Raw genomic sequence first — 21731 nt, forward strand, 5'->3', positions numbered from 1 at the left:
TTAATGTTTGACAATCACTGTAAATCCAGTGAGTTTAACTGTCTTGAGTGCAGCAGGGTGCCTCTACACAGAAGGGCCTTTTACATGTGACACGATAGAACAGCACAATTCTCATTCAACAGTCATAAAATATTCAAATACAAAGGCGTGAGCGGCCTCGTGGGGGGGGGGGCGCCCGTCCTGCCCTGGGCACCGCCGTGTCCATTGAGCACCCTGCATGACGGAATCACACTACCTTCCCTTCCCTTCCCTCCATCCCCAGTAGAGAGATGATGCTGTGTGATGGGGATCACGCGGGAGTCAGAAAATCTGGGCAGTCATGCGCTAATCCGGTATTTAAGCTCGACTGGGTTTTTGGGAGAAACAGAAGCAAGGGCCCCTGTCGAGACAGCAAGACCCCTCATGTGTTGACGTTATGCGCGTTCTCCTTGGATAAAGGGTCGGTTGAAGTGCGTTTTTTTGAGGTAACTCTTCAGTCACAATCCGCATCAGACGTGCGTAAAGTTTGGCCAAACCACCACCACCGCCGCCCCCCCCCACCGCGCGCGCGCTGTTTGGATAATGTGGCGCTGCTGCTTGTTGGTGCTCGCGGGCGCCGTGCTCGTGAGCGCACAGTTCCCCAGAGAGTGCGTGACACCCGAGGGACTCAGGAGCGGACAGTGCTGTCCGTCACCTCCGGGACTCAACAACGACCCGTGCGGCGCCAGCGCGGGCCGCGGACAGTGCGTGCCCGTGAGCGTGGACGCGCGGCCGCACGGGCCCCAGTACCCGCACGACGGACGGGACGATCGGGAGCGGTGGCCCATCCGGTTCTTCAACAGGACCTGTCAGTGTAACGGGAACTTCAGCGGGTACAACTGTGGCCGCTGCAAACACGGGTGGACTGGGCCCAACTGTGAGCAGAGAGTTTCTGTCGGTACGTGCGCGTCCTTGAACGTTACACATGAGATGTCCATGAGGAGGATACGTTATAAAATGCTGGTAGAATAAATATTTGCATTTAACGCAGCAGGTTCTTTTATTTTCTAAAAAGCGAGTCAGTTAAAATAAGATGGAGATATTTAGAAAACGTTCTGTCAACAATTTCTCTTCTTGTTTCCTCGCTCATTAAAAACAGATCCCTAATTAACGCATGACTTATTTGAGTTAATCCACCTCCTCCTCCTCCTCCTCCTTCTGCTCTAATCCCCTCCAGTAAGGAGAAACGTGATGCAGCTCAGCGCGGACGAGAAGCGCCGGTTCGTGAACGCGCTGGACCAGGCCAAGCGCACGGTGCACCCGGAGCTGGTGATCGCCACTCGGCGCTACGCGGAAATCTTCGGGCCCGACGGGAACACGGTGCAGTTCGAAAACGTCACCATCTACAACTACTTCGTGTGGTCCCACTATTACTCGGTCAGCAAGACGTTCCTGGGCCCCGGACAGGCCAGTTTCGGGGGAGTGGACTTCTCACATGAGGGGCCCGGTTTCCTTACCTGGCACAGGTACCACCTGCTGCAGCTGGAGACAGACATGCAGGTGAGTAATGGCACCATGCTGACATGCTGTTGGTTATTTTAATAATAATAACAATAATAATAATAATAATGATAATGATAATTGATTTCTGTTTCTGTAGTTGCCCTGACTGCTTATGTCTAATTTCCCAGTACATCACCCACTAATGGCTAACTTCAGCCTGTCGTCTCCCCTGCTTGTTTGTTTTGTGTAATACGCCCCCACCCCGTAATAGACGACGCAATTTTCCGCCTTAATAAGCGCGCAAAATGTAATTGTGAGCGTTTGATGGTGTCAGATTGGATTTGATCACTGCGCCATCGATTTGACGCGCAGAATAAAAAAAACTGAATGGAGCGGTTGTTTAAACTGCACCGGTCACAGATGCGACGCGTTGAGAGAAAGTTCAGCATCGCTTCCGGGGTAGAGTTGGTGATAATGATCATATCCATCTTGTGGTTCACAATTCTGCAGGGTTTCTTTCGAGCAGACGCACTGGCAAATGCAACTAAGATCGGCTCTTTGGCATGATCACAGGTTAGAGGCCTGGATTTTAGTGAAGTGGATTACTGTTAAAGGACCAGTCCTCATTCAGTGCTAATGGATTCTTTCCAGGCTCCATGTTCACATTCACATCGCACTAATCCAGACATGCTTTCACTTCTTTTTTTATGGAAACATCCAGGACATGCTGCGAGACCCCTCTTTCGCCCTGCCCTACTGGAACTTCGCCATCGGCGGCAACACATGCGACATCTGCACAGACGACCTGATGGGAGCCCGGAGCAACTTCGACATGAACTCCCTGAGCGCCAACTCCATCTTCTCCCAGTGGAGGGTGGTGTGCGAGAGCGTGAACGACTACGACACGCTGGGAACCATCTGCAACAGTAAGACTGTGGTTTGTTTACTTTGCTTTTGGAAAACACGGCCGTGATTGTTGCACTGATTCGTTTCAGTCTTTAAGTGCTGCGGTTTGTCTTATCTGGATTCCCTTTTCCTGTCTCCCTCCAGGCACCGAGACGGCTCCCATCAGGAGAAACCCTGCAGGAAACGTCAACAGGCCGATGGTCCAGCGTCTACCAGAGCCACAGGACGTTGCAGACTGTCTGCAGGTCACCACTTTTGACACACCACCCTACTACTCCACCTCCTCTGAAAGCTTCAGAAACACCATTGAAGGTGAGTGTCTGTCATATTATATATATATATATATATATATATATATATATATATATATATATATATATATATATATATATATACACATATATCTCAAACATTCAAATTCATTTTCTAATATCTATCCCTGTCTTTTTTTGGTCAGGCTACAGCGCCCCCCAGGGGAACTACGACCCCATCGTGAGAAGCCTCCACAACCTGGCTCACCTGTTCCTGAACGGGACGGGAGGACAGACCCACCTTTCACCCAACGATCCCATCTTTGTCCTGCTCCACACATTCACTGACGCCGTATTTGATGAATGGCTGAGGAGACACAGTCCAGGTCTGTGCAACAAAACCTCTTATATGAGTAATATGAGTATTTCACCTATTTATTGCCATCCTGATGAGCTTTTCGGGGCTAACATGGAGTCTTCCTTGGCAGATTCATCAGTGTATCCGGAAGAAAATGCCCCCATTGGGCACAACAGGGGCTACAACATGGTGCCTTTCTGGCCTCCGGTGACGAACGCTGAGATGTTTGTGACTGCGCCTGAAAATCTTGGTTACTCTTATGAGGCTCAGTGGCCAGGTAGGCATTTTAAAATACTTCCCCACCTGTTCGCTCTTATTCTCGCCTTTGAATAAATGCAGTTGACGAGGTTAATAATGCTCGACCTTCACCTTTCCAGCTCAACCTTTCACTCTGACCGAAATCATCACCATGGCAATAGTTGCCGCCCTTGTGGTCGTCGCAGTCATCTTCGCCGCCACCACATGCGCCCTGCGCGCCAGGTCTTACAGGATGGAGGGTCACCAGCCCCTGCTCGGCGACCAGTACCAGCGGTACGACGACGAGAAAAGCCAATCAGTAGTGTGAGACCTGCGTGCCAGCGGCATCGCCTGCGTGCCTCTTACTCTTTTGACCTTTAACAGTGACACAGCTGTGCAGTTTGTCAACACATGTAGACTCCTGAAAATAATCACTTGACTTTGTCTTTTAGTAAAAGGATTTGTCTTTGCAATTTTCATATTTCTGGAAGTTTTTAACACAGATAATGGTGTAAAAATAAAGTGAACGTGAACTAATAAAGTGTCGGTGTGATAAAGGCGCCACAGGGTGGTGCTCAACTCTCCCGGCTTTGAAAATAACCCCTGGCTCTCAGCAGTGTTTGATGTTTTTATTTTAAAAATCATAAGTGATCTGTATTTTTATAGAACACATTTTAAGTAAGTAATGCAAAGTATGGAGAAATGTACATGTAACCAAGCAACTTGCACCATCTCTGTGTGTATATATATATAATACGCACACATATATGTACATTTTAGTTAGTTGCACATTGACAGCACACATTATTTGTAGGATGACACTAATTGGTATAAATTTCACCACACGGGGGTGCAATAGTTCAACATCTGAGGCAGCACTTGTAGAGCGGTGCTTCTCAGGAGATCCTTCTGATTCTTCTTTTTATTATTATTATAATTATTATTATTATTATTTACAGCGGGGTTTGACACTGGGTTCTCACTGAGCACGTGCAGCTAAATGTATGTGAAACGGTCACTAATGCTTTCGTCATCTTACGTTTTTAATTTGTGCCAAACGCAGTTGGAGCAGGGCGCATAACACACCAAAGTTTTCATATCACATATGGGGGGAGGACAACGAAATATGTCCATGCACACAACGAATCACACACACACACACACTTCATTTATTGAGCTCATTCATGTGGACTTTCCTTCAGCCCGTGGTGTTTGAAGGTCTTTCTCGCCTTTCTTTGCACATGTCCGTGCAGACCCATCCCCTCGCAGTCCTCTTATAGGGAGTCATTTACTTGATGGCTGCTAATTTGTAACTCCCAGGAAAAGTGTATTCCCCCAACCTCCCTCCTGCCACCAGGAAACCTGTCGCCTCACCTGTCTGGTGTCTGGTTTCACAGGACGCTCCTCTCTGGGAGTGTCTAGAGGAGCGCACGCTGTCATCCAACTGTCCTCCCACTGGCCAGACGGCCTCGATGGGAGGTCTGTTGGTGGAGCGGACTGTTGCTGCTGCGCGTCATTGTGCCGTCACTTCTTTCTGAGAGCTGCTTGAACAAAACCGTGACGAGAAGGCGTTTGGTTTAACTTTTTTCCTTTTTAATCTGTGGATACACACTCTTGGTCCTCGCGTGTATCCTCATCAAACCACTGGGAACATCTCATCTCGTCCCATCTGCCTGCTCCGAAAGCGCAAAACGCGTCATCCCTGCGACTTCTGCGATGGACGGGGACAACAACAACTTTCTGCCCGATTTGAAGGACATAGAGTCCAAAATGGGTCGAAAGGTCCCGGACAGTCTGATTCGTTCTCTCGTTGCGGGAAAACACCACGAAAAGCGCGATTCGGCGGCGGCGGCGGCGCCGCATTTAGCGAACTGCACGTTTTGTGCCAATTCTGGGGACTTGAAGAGGCTGGAGAGCAAAATGCAGTTCCTCAAGCAAGAGATGGTAAGAGACTTGGTCAGAAACGCGTTGAAACGAAGCTGGTGTCCACTAATAGACCGCTGCAGACCATATGGCACATGCGCCCCCAGCCAAGAAACGCTGTTGCGCTTCAAGTGTTTCCAAAGTTGACCGGGGTGTAACGATACAAACTAGACTGGCTGTACAAGCTACAAGCCATCACTTTATTTTGCTTAGTTTTATCTTAAGTGAGTCTGATCTCTTCACTGCACTGCGTTTATTGACCCCCAGAGCTCACAGGACAGTGTCTGTGTTGGATGCAAAGCAGCTCTGCGAGCTGCAGCAACATGTGGTTGTTAAATGCAAAGTCCCGCTGACGGGTGAGACGTTCACACCTGGACCCTCCCCACCCCACCCACCTCATGAAACTAAATCCAATTGTGCCTGTGTAACTACCATCATACATATTGTTCAGTATCATCTATTTACAACAAATGTCAGCGGCAGTGTTTTGAGTCAGGTCAGGAAAGGTATTAGGATTCCTGGGCAGATGGCTAAGTTGACCGAGTTTACAGACTGTAGTGGAGCTGCATCATGGTCAGCAGCCTGACCAATCACTCACACACACACACACACACACACACAGACTTTGTGTTGATAGGCTTAGTTTCATGTTGATGTGACAGACCGAGCGAGGAGGCCGGGCACATTGTGTCCCTGCATATGTACCAGGCTTTACTTTAGCTTCAGATCTACCAGCAGCCATAGAGTTAAAAAGAATTGCACTGATAAGAGGTAGAAACAAATTGACTTTTAAAAATGAAGCTGAGTGTAATGCCGTTAGTGGGCTCTTATTATCAGACAGCTCATTTAAAGTGTAGGCTGTGGTGTGCACGGGTCCGGCAACAGAGTTGTGATTTGACATTATTGAGGGGCTGCAAACATCAACAAGCTGTCAAAAGATGCAAATAGAACAAGTTGGGGACCAGCCTGTGGTACGCTGCAACATGTTTGTGTAGCTTTATTGCTACTATCCAGGGCACACAGTTATTCAGAACTCATTGTGTTTCCCAAACTCGTTTTTGTGATACAGACCCGCTGGTGCCATCTCATTAAAAAACTTGGACTCAAATTCAAATATGACTCCCATCTGCTAGTCTTCTCCGGGGCCGGTAGAGCCGGTGGCTTTACTGTCAAAACAAACACAAACCAGCAGCCATGTGAGATAGATGACGGCAGGTTGCAAATCCACTCCTAAGAAAAGGCGGTCGTGTCAGGCAAGCTGTCTTTGAGACTCTACCAGCCCCGTTTGCCTTCAGCTGCACCTGTGCATTTTTTTTTTTGAATGTGGCAGGATGTTACAGTGCACATGGAGGTTGGGGGGGGGTCCCTGCGAGTGACTCAATAGGCTGTCCACTTCCGTTCACAATCAATGGCAGGGCTTGTCACGACAGGGAGTTAAGCCAATGGTCGTACTGTGCTGTATTATCATTCATTATCCCGGCTGACAACCGTTTCCTGCCTGTGCTGTTACACTGTGTGTTACAGTTGTTTCCCAGTGCTGCACAGTTAAGCATCTAGTCTCAGCTAAACAGTGCACGGTGTTCACCTCTTTAGCTTGCGGGCTGCTTTCTGTATTGTTATATTTAACAAAGCGACACAAGAATCATTTCAGCCACAAGTGTGTCTCCAGAAAAAATGTTAAGCTACTCCTTTAAATGTTGGCTCATCACTTCATCAGGTTACAACTTGCTTGTCATAGATCTGGATATGGAAGTGCACATTAGAGGATGTTATTTGGATGGTTATGGTTCAGATGATGCTGTCTGGAGAGCAAGTCAACCAAGACTGCAACATCCCTAGAACGAGTAACAAGGTGGCATCATCAGGCAGAAAAAAAAAGTTAGACAAAATGTGTTACATTGCGTTTTTATTTCCCTCACAGGCAAATCTGCGCGCCATCGATGTGAAGCTGATGCAGCAGCTCGTGTCAATCAACGAAGGCATCGAGTCCGTCCGCTGGATGATTGAAGACAAAGGAGGCGTCGCCAGCCAAGACGGGAGCCTGACGGGCAGCTTGTACAGCCTGTCGGACAGCCAGGACGGCACGTCGCTGCGGGGCAGCTTCAACAGCTTGAATGACGGGAACAGCGACGGGCTGGACGCCCTGTCTGTGGGCAGCTACCTGGACACTCTGGCAGAAGACCTCTCGGACGACCCCTCGCCTACAGACCCGGACTGCTTTGTGGATAAAACGATTCTTGACGGCGACGCTTTCAGCAAATCACCTCTGAAACTCAGGGTGGAATCAGATGAATACTACTGCTTTGGATAATGTCGATAAGCTAAACGTGGTGGTTGCAAAGACTACTGAGATATTTTACACTTTGACTGATGGACACAACTGTCAACTACCATATGTTGTCAATTTCACACACCTCACCTCACCGCTGCCACTTATTATCAACCCACATTCAAGTCTTAAAGTCTTCTCATGCAGGTTAATTCCCGTCAAAAGGTGCTCTCTTATGCAGAAATATTGTATTTGTTAAGCTATACCTCAACAGGTTTCAGTTTGTCATAGCCAAAGAGCTTGTTAAACTGAACTGAAATAAGGGACTCCAGGTTTAACCCTAGGTTTCTTCTTTATATGTGGAAATCTCGAGTTAGACTAGGTCAACCGCAATCAGCGATCTAAGTAAATGAGATTAGGATTAGGAGCCATTTACAAAATTGGACATTTCATGCTGATTGCTTCATCGTTTAAAGCAGTAAAGTGGTTCGTTCAAGTGTTACAGCAAGTGCAATTTGCTTTTCAAGCCAAACTCCGAGCACTTACTAACTAATAACTTTTATTCCTGCGTGTATGTTTTGACTGACGAAGTTCAGCTAAGCTAAACCCCACTGAGCTGAAATAGACGTTTCAGCATTTTGTCTTAAACACAAGATTAGCTGCTCGCAGATTTCACAGATGTTTGACTGAAGCTGTTACACCCAGTTAACACCAGACGGTGGACATATTTAGTTTGTTTGCTTTGTGGGTCTATTTTTAATTGTCTGTTGTTCACAAAGACTTATTAAGATCTCTATGTTGCTGTACATAAATGTGTTGGTTTAGCTTTAAACTTCAGAAATTGATTTGTTAACTCTTTTTTTTTTATTATTATTATTATTATAGAGTGCTGATTGTTTTGTTGTGGAGATAAAATAATATATTGTGATGTTTTCCCCCTATTCTCACATTGTGTAAAGTCTTTAATGGGAAAAAAAACAACATATATTATATCTGTTTGTGACTAAAATGCCAATTTTTAGAAAGAAACAAAAAGGAAAAAATGGTTGAGCGCCCTTGCTATGGGATCGTAATGAGGTAGAAAGTGAACATTATGGTGCTTTCAACTTTTGCTAAATTTAAGTTAAAGTGGTGCTAATGTTGCATGGAAATGAGCCTCATTAATTCACCTTGTCGCCCCCGTGTCACGTCCTTTTAAACACAAAACCCAGAGGGAAATTCACCAAATAGCTGCTTTTCTTTTTGTGCCATTTACAATTATTGAGCTATAAGCAGAGGGAGACCATTTGGGAGAATATTTAAGATAGCATGGCAAGTGTTATCACAGGCGAGGAATCATGTTGCCAGGAGTGTTTGAGTATCTATCATCTGTGTGCTGAGCTTGAACGGACATTTTTCAAATAACACCAATTAGAAAAACCAGAAGGAATTGAAATGCATCCCACAAGCTTCTTTCCAGACAGAGTATACAGGGTTATTCAGTATAAGAAAGATGAGAACCTTTGGTCCCTTTTGGTTTGCAAATGAGCGAGTGGCCATGGGGCACAGTCCTTCACCAGCTCTCAGACATCAGGGCGTTGCTTTAGAAGTACTACCTTGTTGCATTAGTCTTCAGATATCCACTTTGTCCATAATGGTGTCTCATGTTTTGGTTCTCATCTTATTAGGGAACAATAGTTCATGAAATTGTGCATGAAGAGTTTTTCTTTCCCGAATGTGTGATAGTCTTGTTATGAAATATATAATGCACTAAATAACAGGATTGGGCACAGAGGACACTTTTAGTCTTACATTAGTTCCAGACAGATATAATCACTTTATCCAGGCACAGTAAGTGCACTTGTAACTTTGTCTCACTCCAAGTGCAAAGCTGCTTTATTTGGGGTTTTATGCTGCCTTTTCCTTATCTCAACCTCCCAGAGGCTTTGGCAAGCTTAAGCTCCCTGTCAAGCTGAACCAGGCTACGGCCACTAAACCATAGATCCCTGTGAATGGCAACATGACCTCCTTGTCAGCACTTCAATTAAAAACACAAAACCTTCTCTTAACGTCTCAGATTTGTCATGTCTTAACAAATGTAACCATGTCTTGCCTGACTTGGAGCTAATATCCCTTCAAGGGAAATGTTGAGACTAGAGCTAGTGGTCTTGAAATAATTGAACACACAGAACAGGTTCTGCAGGTTTATGTTTTAATAGGTCTAAGTCAGAATTCCTGGGAGCTACATGGTACACTACCCCTGAACAGACGTTGCCTTTTGGGCCTTTGCGTCGCCCTGTAAGTGTACATTTCCTACATGATCAGTAGAACCAGTTGACACAGCCTTTGTGGCGCTGTCAACAAATCAGCTCAGTCACATTTGAGAAAATGAACTTTCTTTTTCTTCCAGTTGAAGGCCTAAAAGCATGTTTTTTATTGTTCATGTAACAGTTTCCTTAGGAAAGCAAGAGAGAAAAAAACGTCTATGAGTTTATAAAGTCATCCAGAGTTGGTGAAATCATTCTTAGTCAGCAATTATAATCACCCTGTTCTAAGGGTGAATGACATCCAGGCTCAGTGGAAAGCAAACAAGGGGAAGATCGGCCGCATTCCCCTGCGTTTGGGAGCAGTGCAAAATAGTGGTTTATTCATTCCCTTAGTTAGTCCTCAGTTACTGCACTTGAGCACAAATAATTAAACTGTCATACAGTGGAGACGGCAGCCTCCACCAGGAACCCATTAGCAAATTAGACACTGGGGTTGAGCCTGTGCCACAAGATGAAGGGAAACCAATACCGTCTGGTATCGGAGAAACTGTCACCACGCTACCAAATGAGGATAAAGGATATGGGTTACTGGGGTAGGTTTTCAGGAGGGAGGGGAGGTCGAAAGAGCTAGAGACACAGTGGACCCCCTCAGACAGGAAGCCATAGATACTGACTACATATACACAATTGTAAAGCAACCTTTTCTTCTGGTTTAATTAGGTTTTGTCTCTGGTGGGCCTGTGGTTTCTCTTCTAGTTCTTGTTTAGTTCTCCCGACAACTGCAGCGAAGAAGTCTATAAATGCTACAGCTGCAATGAAGAAATGTAATTCTCGTGCATGACGTGATAGACGCACGAACGAATGCGACGGCCCTGCGTGCACTCGTACTAATACTTGTGATGGATGTGGCACGTTAGATCCACTGTGGCGACCTGATTACATTTCCAGACGTTGTAGAGCTCCATGTTGGGAGATTTATGAAGCTGTGGAAAACTTAATAAGACCTGTCTCATTACATGGGTGTATTGTTTTGTCTAGAGAAAATACTAATGATGTGCTTCACATGAGCTTCCTGCCCTGATGGCGTGATGATGCGTCCCAACGTCAGACCAAGCAAATACTTGCTATTGATTCCATCGTGACATGAGTAGAAGCTGTACGTCTGCCTTATACGTCTGCATTTTTGTGAGATAAAATCCGGAAAGAGCTTTCAGTTGGCCGCACGCCACGCTGTGCATCTGTGAATCACTTCCAAAGGGCTTCATAAAACTTTGCTGCTCCTGGGAACTACTGTATTTAACCACAGCGGAGACAGAACACTGTTCCTGTCAGCGCAAATCTTTCACTTTAACAACAACCCCTCTCTTAAATAACTCTAGCTGAAACACCCTTTAGAGGTTCCTGTAAACGTCACACAGAAAGTGTATGAGAAACCCAAATACAGAGAGGAGACAGCCTGAGAACTTATTGCCCTCGAGGCTGGTCAGGCTGCATTCCATTCATTCACACAATAAACACAAGACATGCTTGATTACCAGGGTAGTTATGACTATAGAGATTACAAATCAGCCCATTAGAACAATTTAGACTTTTTTTTCTGGCATTCTAGGATCTCGAGGGACATAAGAAATTACATCTAAAGTGCTGAAGGCATTAGTGTTGCACTGGTTCAGTAGGAACATTTTGTAACCACTGTTGGCCTCCCACAGTATTTGTGGTAATTCCACTGAAATGTCCTGGTATCAATAAAGCAAACTCTTGACCTAAATAAAGAATGACCAAAGTATTTATAATGCAATCAGTAGATGGTTGTGCGATAATTTGCAACCGAAGGCACAAACTGGTGGAACCAGTTACACGGTGCCTACGGCTAATGTAAACATATTTCCCAAAGTTCCTGTGCAGCCCTTTGTGCTAAGAACTCAGGATTGGCAAGTCATCATTAGTCACAAGGATTTAACCTTTGCCCTAAACTTCAGTGTATTTCAATATCACGCTTCGTAAGGAGTTTAAGATCCCCTGAACACTGTCGCTAAAGGGCCGCTTTTATTATGCAGTGTTGTTGCGCTGTTGTCCCTTTTAAGATCTTTGAAGATGAAGGTGTCAAGGGTCCTAACAGTCTCCACAGTTGTGACTTTTAGAGCTTTTCTATTACACAGTTCCTGCTCAGCTTGACTCTACTTGCCTTTTTTTGGTTGTCTATCAGGCAAATGTTGTGGAATACCTTTTTTATATCACCTCAGTCGAGTCCTAATCAAGCTGAGGTGATACCAACATGTGCAAACACTGTAGAGTACTGGAATATAGCTACTGCACCCGAAGTCATCTTGTCATTTGAACTCTGAAGTGTTCCCCACACTCCCCTGATCTTCCAACAGTCTTTGATCTTGCGAGCTTCAGGCTCTTCTGAAACAAAAGCAGTATTCCTCCGATGTCCTCCATTGTTCCCTCGTGTGTTTCTGCGGTTTCACGCTGCCTCGCCGTGAGACCAGCTACACTGACGACTGTGCAAGAAAATGGCTGTAAAATAAAGCACCTGGTACTAAAAGCGTGTTGAGGTGGTACCCTGCGGGGGTTAAACTCCATATGAAGTTGTTGATTGTGAGTGGAGAGGAGCTCTCCTGAAGTCTATTGTCAACTCTATTCTCATGAATGTGTTGACGATGCCACACCCTCGTGAGAGCAGAATCATGAAAGACATCTGCATGATTGCATTAAATGTTGACCTAAAGTCAACAGACATGATTCTGGTGTAGGTTCCTCAACTGGTTGTTCATCTACAAACCTGTATGCAAATGACATGGGCTCCATAAGGGGATCAAGGATTGTTTTTAGCTGGGGCAAAATGAGTCTTTAGCCCAGTGACTTCAACATCGCCCCAATCCATCTATCAATCTATTCTCTACGCGTTTTACCTTCACATTTGTCAAGTCGACGTCTCACTCCCTATCTGATGTCTCTCTGAACTGGGTGCCTTTTCCTGGCCACACTGCCACAGGCAGAGCCACTGAGCTGAGATTAAACGACTGACTATATCAGCCAGTAACCTTCAGCAGAAAGGGTGGGAGAGAACAACACAGGTCTCTATCCTATTTGATCCCCCCCCTTTTTTTCACTCCCTTTTTCTATGCAGGCCAGGAAGTCTTTTCCGTTACTATATAAGGAATCAAAGGGACCTCTACAGTAGGCACTGACCCTGTCAGAGCGTTTGAACTTTAGCTTTGCTCTTTGACAGCCAAGTTGTAAGAGAGAAAGAATGTATTATAATAGTTGCTTGAGGTTTGTGGAACATGTGGCATTACAGTGCGCGTGATTACTTTAAGCTACATATTTCTCTGGTACAGCTGTGTCTGTAGATTTAGTTTGTTATGTGAAACAAGATAGTTCAAGATGGACACACACTCATAGACCATTAAGACGTTCTCATACTGATCATTTCCGGACTGACTTTAACCAAAGTGGATGAGAAACACTCCCAGCAACAGGCAACGCGAAGCCAAAAGGTTAAAGTCTTTTCAAGTGTTTCCTGGCAACACGATGACCCTGTTGTGTGTTAAAGGGACACTGCTGGGACAGATCGTTGGTTGGCCCAAAATGTTTCCGTGCGAATGTGTGCTCTGTAATTCCCTGGACACTCATTCAGGTCAAACGAGAGCAGTTTGGGGTCAGCAGGAAAACATTACAATTGATTGGCTTTAAGAGGTCGACAGAGGTTGATCTGACGACTTTGTTGGTGAGGCGGTGTGGATTTGCTACCGACCTGCTAGATATGAGCTCATGTTTTTTTGTTTGCCTGCCTGGAGATGTTTTCAGAATTGTATTAGGCCCTATGTGAACCAGCTTAGTTACAGTTCAAAGGACACATCGCATTTAAAGTGAAGTACTGCAAGTAGGAAGAAGAACAGCTGTCTAAGAAAAATGTTCATTCCTAGTATATTTTCTTTTCCTTTTCAAGGCTCATAACGAACTCTGCTGAGAAATGTAGTCGTTTGGCTGCTGTCGCCTCCAGCTCTTCATTCAGAGCAACACTTTTTTTTTTCACTGTGTTATTTTCTGCCTTTACGTCGTCTGGACCAATTTGCTCTTCTATCTTCATTACTGAGCTGTACACAGCGTGTCGTCCGGGAGATTTGCAGTTTTCTCGTCACTACGGGATCCTATTTTCCCAACCGTTCCGTCCGCACTCTCTCATAAACTGTCATCCTTCCTGGGAAAAGAGATGTGATCCTCTTGGGAAAGAACAAATACTGCACTCTCTCATCACTGTCCTGCAAGGCAAGACCCTGCCATGGTCCTCTTATGGCACTGTCATAATCACGGCTGTTATATGAGGTTCTTGTCTATGATTTGGGCTGTAATGTGCTAGACTGTGGCACAAACTCGGATTCATTCAATTCTGAATGCAACCCAAAATAACCCCCCCTCCTTTTCTTTTTATCCCTCATAACACTGGCGAGTGAAAAAAAACGTTCTAAGGTCCAAGTTTAAACCTCAAAACTTGCCACTAAAGCCTCGCTCTGCTTCTCAAAATTGGTGTAACAGGACCTTGAAGATTTCACCCAAGTGCTCTGGTTTAAGAGGTAAAGGACCTCTAATATCCGGGGGTGGAGGGTGGGGGAGGATTAGGATGCAAAACTGGCAAGGTTTTCTTGGCACCCTATTAAAGCCTCCTCGTTCAAATCCAGAGCTTCAGCGAAAAACACTGGATCATTTCTACTTGAGCAGGATTTGGATGTTCTCCACCTCACCAGTGGTGTAATTTTGGAAGGCTTGAATTACAGGTCAGGTCCCATCTACCTGGAAAGGTTGCATGCAAACCATAACTAGATTTTAGAGTTGGGGTGTAAATCTGGAGGAACATTTGGATCCAGTTTCCTCTGATGTTGACAGACGAGCTCTGTGATATTTGAGTTTCATTCCAGTGTCTGGCTGCAAAGTCACTTTCTTACTTTTATTGATGCTCATAAAATAAGTATGCATGTTAGGCACTGTAATAAAATAATTGGGGTGTGGACGATGCTGAGCCTTATGTCTAATTCTCCGTTTTAGAATTAATATTGTTTGGACTCTTTCTTCGATCAACAGTAGTGAGTTTAAGTATGTTTCATCATTCACCTTGCTTTACCATTCCCATTTCTGGAGTCCAGGCTACAGATGTGGCCGACAAAGTGCTTGTTTTTCATATTTGACATGTCGTTCTCCATCAAACATCTAACACAGACAGCAGTTGTAAACGCACACCACTGAAATAACACCATTCTTTTGTCTTGACTTGTCTCTGATTACTCCACATTCAGCTTCCCAGCCCCCACATACATACCCTGTGGGGATAGCCACCTGTCTCAGTTGACTCCTGGGATGCCTCCTTGGTCCAACAGACAGCTCTTTGTGCTGGGGTGGGGGGGAGTAAAGCCTCTTAGTGGGCTGTTACTGATAGGACGCAGGAGACTTGTGCTGTGAGGGAGGGGTTACAGCAGTGCAACTACAGTGGTGGGGCTCACGTATTGTCTTTTTTTCAGGCCTCAGTGGTGCAGAACTTTCTTTAATAATACAGCTTCGGTGGTCTTTTTTAGTACAGAACAGGCTACAGCCGAGGCGACTTCAGCTTTAAAACAAACAGCCCAGCCGCTGCACAGACTGATAGCTGACCTCACAGTGTTCGGGCTGCTGACAGGTTGCATTAATGATTTCCTCAGTACAGGATCATCGTTTGAATCACTGTTGCACCGCTCGCGGACAGCTTGTCTGTTTATGTAGATAGATGACTAGATGTCCTTCCCCCCCTATTTCCACCGAGCGCCGCAGCCAGATAGGTGAGGATGTCGTGGTTTTACTACGAGAGTAATGAAGACAAACGATCAAGCAGATTGCTGAAGGGCTAAAAGTGCTGGAAGAGAGATGCAGATCTTCTGCCCCTTTAAATCTAGGATCATAGTCAGCTGTGACTTGTTCTGCTAATGGTTTTCAGGAGCATTTCCTCATCTCTCCAATCTCACAGAGATGCAGTAGATGTTTCTGAAATTGGCCACAACATTTCCTGTGATAAATGAATGAAGATTCAACACTTCACTCAAGCTCAATGGTTCTCCATTCAGACATTAACTAGTCATAGGTACCTGTTCAGGTACTATATGGGAATTGTGTGTTGTCTGTTTATTACTATCATAGATAGTGAAGATGATGGTACAAAACAAAAGCGTTTTTCCATATAAAAAATACTGGTTCTTTTTTGTTTGTTTGTTTGTTTGTTTGTTTACTAAATTAATAAATATTTAGTGCCTGGTTTATTTCAGTCCCCAGCTCTTTTCGTTTCTTTTCTTTTATACAGGAATGGAAAGTGAAATTTGAGGGGAATCTCGGGATCTTGGCAAGCAATGCAACATAGCAGAGATTCCACCGGAGCCCACTTCTGAAAACAGTGGGAGGATAAATGTGTGGCTGCGAGGCTTTGCGAAGGGCTTTCTCTCTTTTGTAGCAGGGATGCTGACATTCCACCATCAGATGATAACAGTTTATAGCGCTATAAACGTTGGGGAGAGGATTTTCTGTGCTTTGCAAGTGAATAGTACCGTTGACTGAACCGTCGCCAACCACATATTGAGTACATTTCCTGTCTACATTTGTACAGTGTTTACCTGTTTGAATAAGTATTTAATTTAAGTAGGAGTGAATTTATTTAAAATGTAAAAAAGACTTGTCAGTGGGCTTGTTTTTGATTTACGTGAAAAAAAAAAGTTTAGCTTTCTGACAACCCAGACAAGACAAGCTATTATTTAAATTCCTGGAAATATAACAAGGCATTATCACAGGGGGAATGTTCATTTCTTGTCTTATTTATCTTGTTCATTTCTCTTTTTCTACTCGACTTCCAAACATGACTTCATGAATTATATTTTAGTGACAGAGATGCTCTGCAGTTATTCCAGCCTTTTAAATATGAAGCATTCTAGAGAAATCTGCATCTGTGTTTTAAAAGTATAAAAATGACATTGTATCAGTTAGAATACATTATATTTGCATATATAGCAGGATGTAAACCTGCATTAAATGCGTGTTGATGCTTGGCATGATTAAAAAAAATGACACAATGCCAGCCTAAGTGTGTGAAAGTACCCCCTAATGATGTAATGGAAGCAGGATCCTGCAGCCATGTCTGTTGGCAGCTCACTGTCTGTCAACAAACTGAAATGTGCTGATTCAAAAGCCAACTGGACCAATGTTTTTTTTTGTCACACAATTAATTGGAAATAATTTTAAAAAAGGCAAGGTAGCTATTAAGCTGATAATAATCTAATTTTACTGACGCCGCCGTCGTTTAATTTGCCTGTAGGAAACTAGATTGACACAGCAACATAATGAGACTATAAATCTGTTCACCGGCTTGCAAATAACAGGTTCGTGCAAGTTCTGCCTCGTACACCTCACAGGCTCAGGGTGACGAATGCCTTGTAGGCCGCTGACACTTTCCTTTCCTTTGACAATTTCTCAGGTACATGCTGATTGAATATGCCACTGATCAAACAACTGGAGTGCTACACAAGTAGCTGAAGGGCAGTTATTGTTTGAGACGGTGTGCAATCAGTCAAAGAAACTGTTCACACGCAACTTTTTATCGCTGTGTTTTTAGTCTTCTCTGACTCTGTGTTGATGTAGATTTAGAAATTCGGCTAATTGGCGTTCCTTAATCTCAGCAATTCATGTGTCAGACTTTGTGGAAGAGATCCAGAAAAGCTTTTTCCTTTAGGTGTTTTTTACAAAATGAGCCTGACTAAAACTTGTGCTCTTATCTTTTGGGCATCGGGACGACGTGACAGTCAAACAGTTATAGTCAGATAGCCATCAGCACAGCTAGAAACTCACCCAATGGATGCACCTGTGTTTCTGTTTCCTTGCATGATTTCACAGTGACTAGACGAGATGGTTACACCTGTTTAATGCTTGGAATCCACACAGGAAGTACAAAATAAATGGGGATCTGTGGTCTGAAGGGGGAAAATGACAAACCACAGAGAAACATTAACATGTTTAAGGGAGTTGTAAACATGTTTTGAAAGCCTGATGTGGTCTCCTCTAGAGGAACTAGAAGTCTTTGCCACTTCCTCCTGCAGGGCATCCTCGTAAATCAAGCTGGGAGTAGGTACCTCAAGTATAGCCGCAGCAGTGGTATGCTTTGCAAAGAACCATACTAGTTAATCAAAGCAGCTGAAAATGACGTCAACTGCTTTATTTTATCATTTGAGGGGGTTTGTCTGAGGGTGCGATGGTGCAAAAATGTCCTCAAAAAAACCTGACATCACACGTCACCAGTGTTACTTAGCGTCTTCAAGTCGCTGTTGGCTGCTAGTCACAGATAAGATGTTAATAATAGATTAAAGCGAAATCTGCAAATACACCTTGCAGGCTAAATTTTATGACCTTATTGAGGCTTTCTCAAGGTTTTGTGTTACGAACAGACTAACGGGACCAACGAGTAAGAACAAAAAGATACATTTATTAACAAAAGAAGGGCAGGGGACACAGGAAACTACACAAACCAACAAAGTATCAAATTAAAGAGACCCAAAAACGCTGTAACAACATACAAACAAAACCATAACCCAAACATACAAAGTAACAACTGAAACTACACACTAATGTGGACCAAACTAACGGACAAAGCAGATGTACAAAGTAACAAACTAAAATCACTGCAGGAGGCAGGATAGACGGAAACAAACGTACAAAACTAACAGGACAAAGTAACAACAAAAAATACACTGCAAAAGGCAGGCCAGACAATTCAAACTAACAAACAAAACAGAGGTTCCTGATGGACAAACGAACGAACGAACAAACTGACCAGAATTGTGGAGCATGAATGAATACGCAGAAGTGAGTGAGCATGAAAGTCAACAAACCAGCAATGAGCAGAGGACGGACGGGAGCTTATAAAGTGGAGGGATGCACAGGTGAACTGAATGAGTCAATTAGTCCGGTGAGTGAGAGTGGAGAGTAGAGGAAGTCCATATGTGGGTGTGGCAGGAGGGTGAGACACAGAACCAAACATAACAGACAGGGGCAGAGGGAGGAATCGTAACAGAACCCCCCCGGCAAGGGGCGGATCCCAGACAGCCCCAAACAAACCAGGACGGGCGGGGGGAGGGAGGCCCGGAGGAGGGCCCGAAACACCAGACCGGGCGGGCGGAGGGAGGCCCGGAGGAGGGACCAGGCGCAGCAGACCAGGAGTGCCTCCGGCGGACGGCCAGGAGGCGGCAAAACGGACCAGGAGTGCCTCCGGCGGACGGCCAGGAGGCGGCAAAACGGACCAGGAGTGCCTCCGGCGGACGGCCAGGAGGCGGCAAAACGGACCAGGAGTGCCGCCGGCGGACGGCCAGGAGGCGGCAAAACGGACCAGGAGTGCCTCCGGCGGACGGCCAGGAGGCGGCAAACGGACCAGGAGTGCCTCCGGCGGACGGCCAGGAGGCGGCAAACGGACCAGGAGTGCCTCCGGCGGACGGCCGGGAGGCGGCAAACGGACCAGGAGTGCCTCCGGCGGACGGCCGGGAGGCGACGAACCAGAAGACAGAGCCTCGGGCGGACGGCCGGGAGGCGACGAACCAGAAGACAGAGCCTCGGGCGGACGGCCGGGAGGCGACGAACCAGAAGACAGAGCCTCGGGCGGACGGCCGGGAGGCGACGAACCAGAAGACAGAGCCTCGGGCGGACGGCCGGGAGGCGACGAACCAGAAGACAGAGCCTCGGGCGGACGGCCGGGAGGCGACGAACCAGAAGACAGAGCCTCGGGCGGACGGCCGGGAGGCGACGAACTAGAAGGGAGAACCCGAGACCCTTGAGCCGGCTGGAGAACCGGGGACCGGAAAGCCAGCCGGAGAGCAGGCCGAGGACCCCCAGGCCGGGGGCCAGGATACGACCCACGGGGCAGGAGACCCGCAGGCCGACTGCCGGATGGTGAGCAGTGAGCCGGGGAACAGCAAGACGGCTGAGGACTCCCAGGCGGACTGCCCGGCGGCGACGAACTTTGAGCCAGCTGGAGCTGAGGGGCCAGGACAGGACCACAGTTCTCAGGGGCCCCCCAAGGAGACAGGAGCAGGGTGGTGGTGTCCTCATTGTCATCCCACCACATCTCCTGGGGTGACAAACAAAGTTCGAAGTCAAGAGACGGTGGCGACGGCCTCTGCGTCGACCCGTCCGAAGACTGAAGAGACGGCGACGACCCGTCCGGAGACTGAAGAGACGGCGACGACGGCGACCTCTGCGTCGACCCGTCCGGAGACTGAAGAGACGGCGACGACGGCGACCTCTGCGTCGACCCGTCCGGAGACTGAAGAGACGGCGACGACGGCGACCTCTGCGTCGACCCGTCCGGAGACTGAAGAGACGGCGACGACGGCGACCTCTGCGTCGACCCGTCCGGAGACTGAAGAGACGGCGACGACGGCGACCTCTGCGTCGACCCGCCTGGGAACCTGGCGGCTGCAGGGACCGGAGCAGCAGCTGACACCAGAGCAGCGGTGACTGCAGCAATCAAGGTGGCTGCAACTGCGGCGACAGCTGAAGGACCAGGAACAGAAGCCAGATCCGTGACAGGAACAGGAGCCGGATCCGTGACAGGAACAGGAGCCGGATCCGTGACAGGAACAGGAGCCGGATCCGTGACAGGAACAGGAGCCGGATCCGTGACAGGAACAGGAGCCGGATCCGTGACAGGAACAGGAGCCGGATCCGTGACAGGAACAGGAGCCGGATCCGTGACAGGAACAGGAGCCGAGACCAAAGCAGCCTGGGCTGCAGGACCAACAAAAGCAGCGGGAGCTGCTGGACTAACAAAAACGGCATCGGCTGCCGGACTGACACACACGGCATCGGCTGCCGGACTAACAAAACCGGCATTGGCAGCTGGGGGACCAACTAAAGCAGCGCTAGCTGGGGGCCTAACATGAGCAGTAGTGCTAGCCGGGGGCCTAACATGAGCAGCAGTAGCTGCGGGCCTAACTAGCGCAGCATGGGCTGCTGGGCTAACTAGCGCAGCACTAGCTGCGGGACTAACAAAGGCAGCTTCAGCTGCACAACCAACAAAAGCAGCAGTAGCTGCAGGACCAACAAAAGCAGCGGTAGCTGCAGGACTAACAAAAGCAGCTTCGGCTGCAGAACTAACAAAAGCAGCTTCGGCTGCAGAACTAACAAAAGCAGCTTCGGCTGCAGAACCAACTAAAGCAGCACTAGCTGCGGGACTAACAAAAGCAGCTTCGGCTGCAGAACCAACAAAAGCAGCTTCGGCTGCAGAACTAACAAAAGCAGCATTAGCTGCCGGACAAACAAGCGCTGGGGACCGGGGAGTACTGGAGGAGGAGGAGAGCAAACAGTGCTGGCTAGGCAGGGCAGTCAAACGAAACCCCTGCTTGAAGGAATTCAGAGCAGACATCACAGTGTCTTTAAGACACTGGAACTCTGGATACGTCATCATGTATCCCTTCTTCACAAAGGTTCCGATTGCTGCCCTGTACAGCGCCTCGAAACACTCGGGGTCCACACCCGAGTGTAGCCAACCGACCACATGCTCTGCACTGCAACATAGGTCCAAATACTCCTCCTCCAGAATATCCGCCAGGCCCCCATAGCGCACAAAACTGGGGCAAGACGGAAGGGAGAAACAACCAGTGGTGGAACGTGGTGGTTCCATGGTTGCAATAGTGGCTGGTTTGTTCTGTTACGAACAGACTAACGGGACCAACGAGTAAGAACAAAAAGATACATTTATTAACAAAAGAAGGGCAGGGGACACAGGAAACTACACAAACCAACAAAGTATCAAATGAAAGAGACCCAAAAACGCTGTAACAACATACAAACAAAACCATAACCCAACATACAAAGTAACAACTGAAACTACACACTAATGTGGACCAAACTAACGGACAAAGCAGATGTACAAAGTAACAAACTAAAATCACTGCAGGAGGCAGGATAGACGGAAACAAACGTACAAAACTAACAGGACAAAGTAACAACAAAAAATACACTGCAAAAGGCAGGCCAAACAATTCAAACTAACAAACAAAACAGAGGGTTTTGAGGTGAGA

General features: G+C 46.7%; 2 protein-coding genes across 2 annotated transcripts; both read left to right on the top strand.

Annotated features, from left to right (window-relative positions):
* Positions 1 to 561: 561 nt before the first annotated feature.
* On the top strand, positions 562 to 3640 carry LOC113157596 (5,6-dihydroxyindole-2-carboxylic acid oxidase). The gene is made up of 7 exons (XM_026353172.1): positions 562 to 916; positions 1196 to 1518; positions 2183 to 2387; positions 2512 to 2679; positions 2825 to 3004; positions 3107 to 3253; positions 3354 to 3640. Exons 1-7 carry the CDS (start codon positions 562 to 564, stop codon positions 3539 to 3541), a joined length of 1566 nt encoding a protein of 521 aa, XP_026208957.1. The 3' UTR covers positions 3542 to 3640.
* A 1005-nt stretch (positions 3641 to 4645) lies between these two features.
* Positions 4646 to 16808, top strand: LOC113157520 (leucine rich adaptor protein 1-like). Its single transcript, XM_026353070.1, has 2 exons — positions 4646 to 5157; positions 7058 to 16808. The coding sequence occupies exons 1-2, from the start codon at positions 4930 to 4932 to the stop codon at positions 7445 to 7447; spliced, it is 618 nt and encodes a 205-aa protein (XP_026208855.1). The 5' UTR covers positions 4646 to 4929; the 3' UTR covers positions 7448 to 16808.
* Positions 16809 to 21731: the final 4923 nt, after the last annotated feature.

The sequence above is a fragment of the Anabas testudineus genome, chromosome 18 (assembly GCF_900324465.2).
Source record: "Anabas testudineus chromosome 18, fAnaTes1.2, whole genome shotgun sequence".
In the NCBI taxonomy this organism is placed as follows: Eukaryota; Metazoa; Chordata; class Actinopteri; order Anabantiformes; family Anabantidae; genus Anabas; species Anabas testudineus.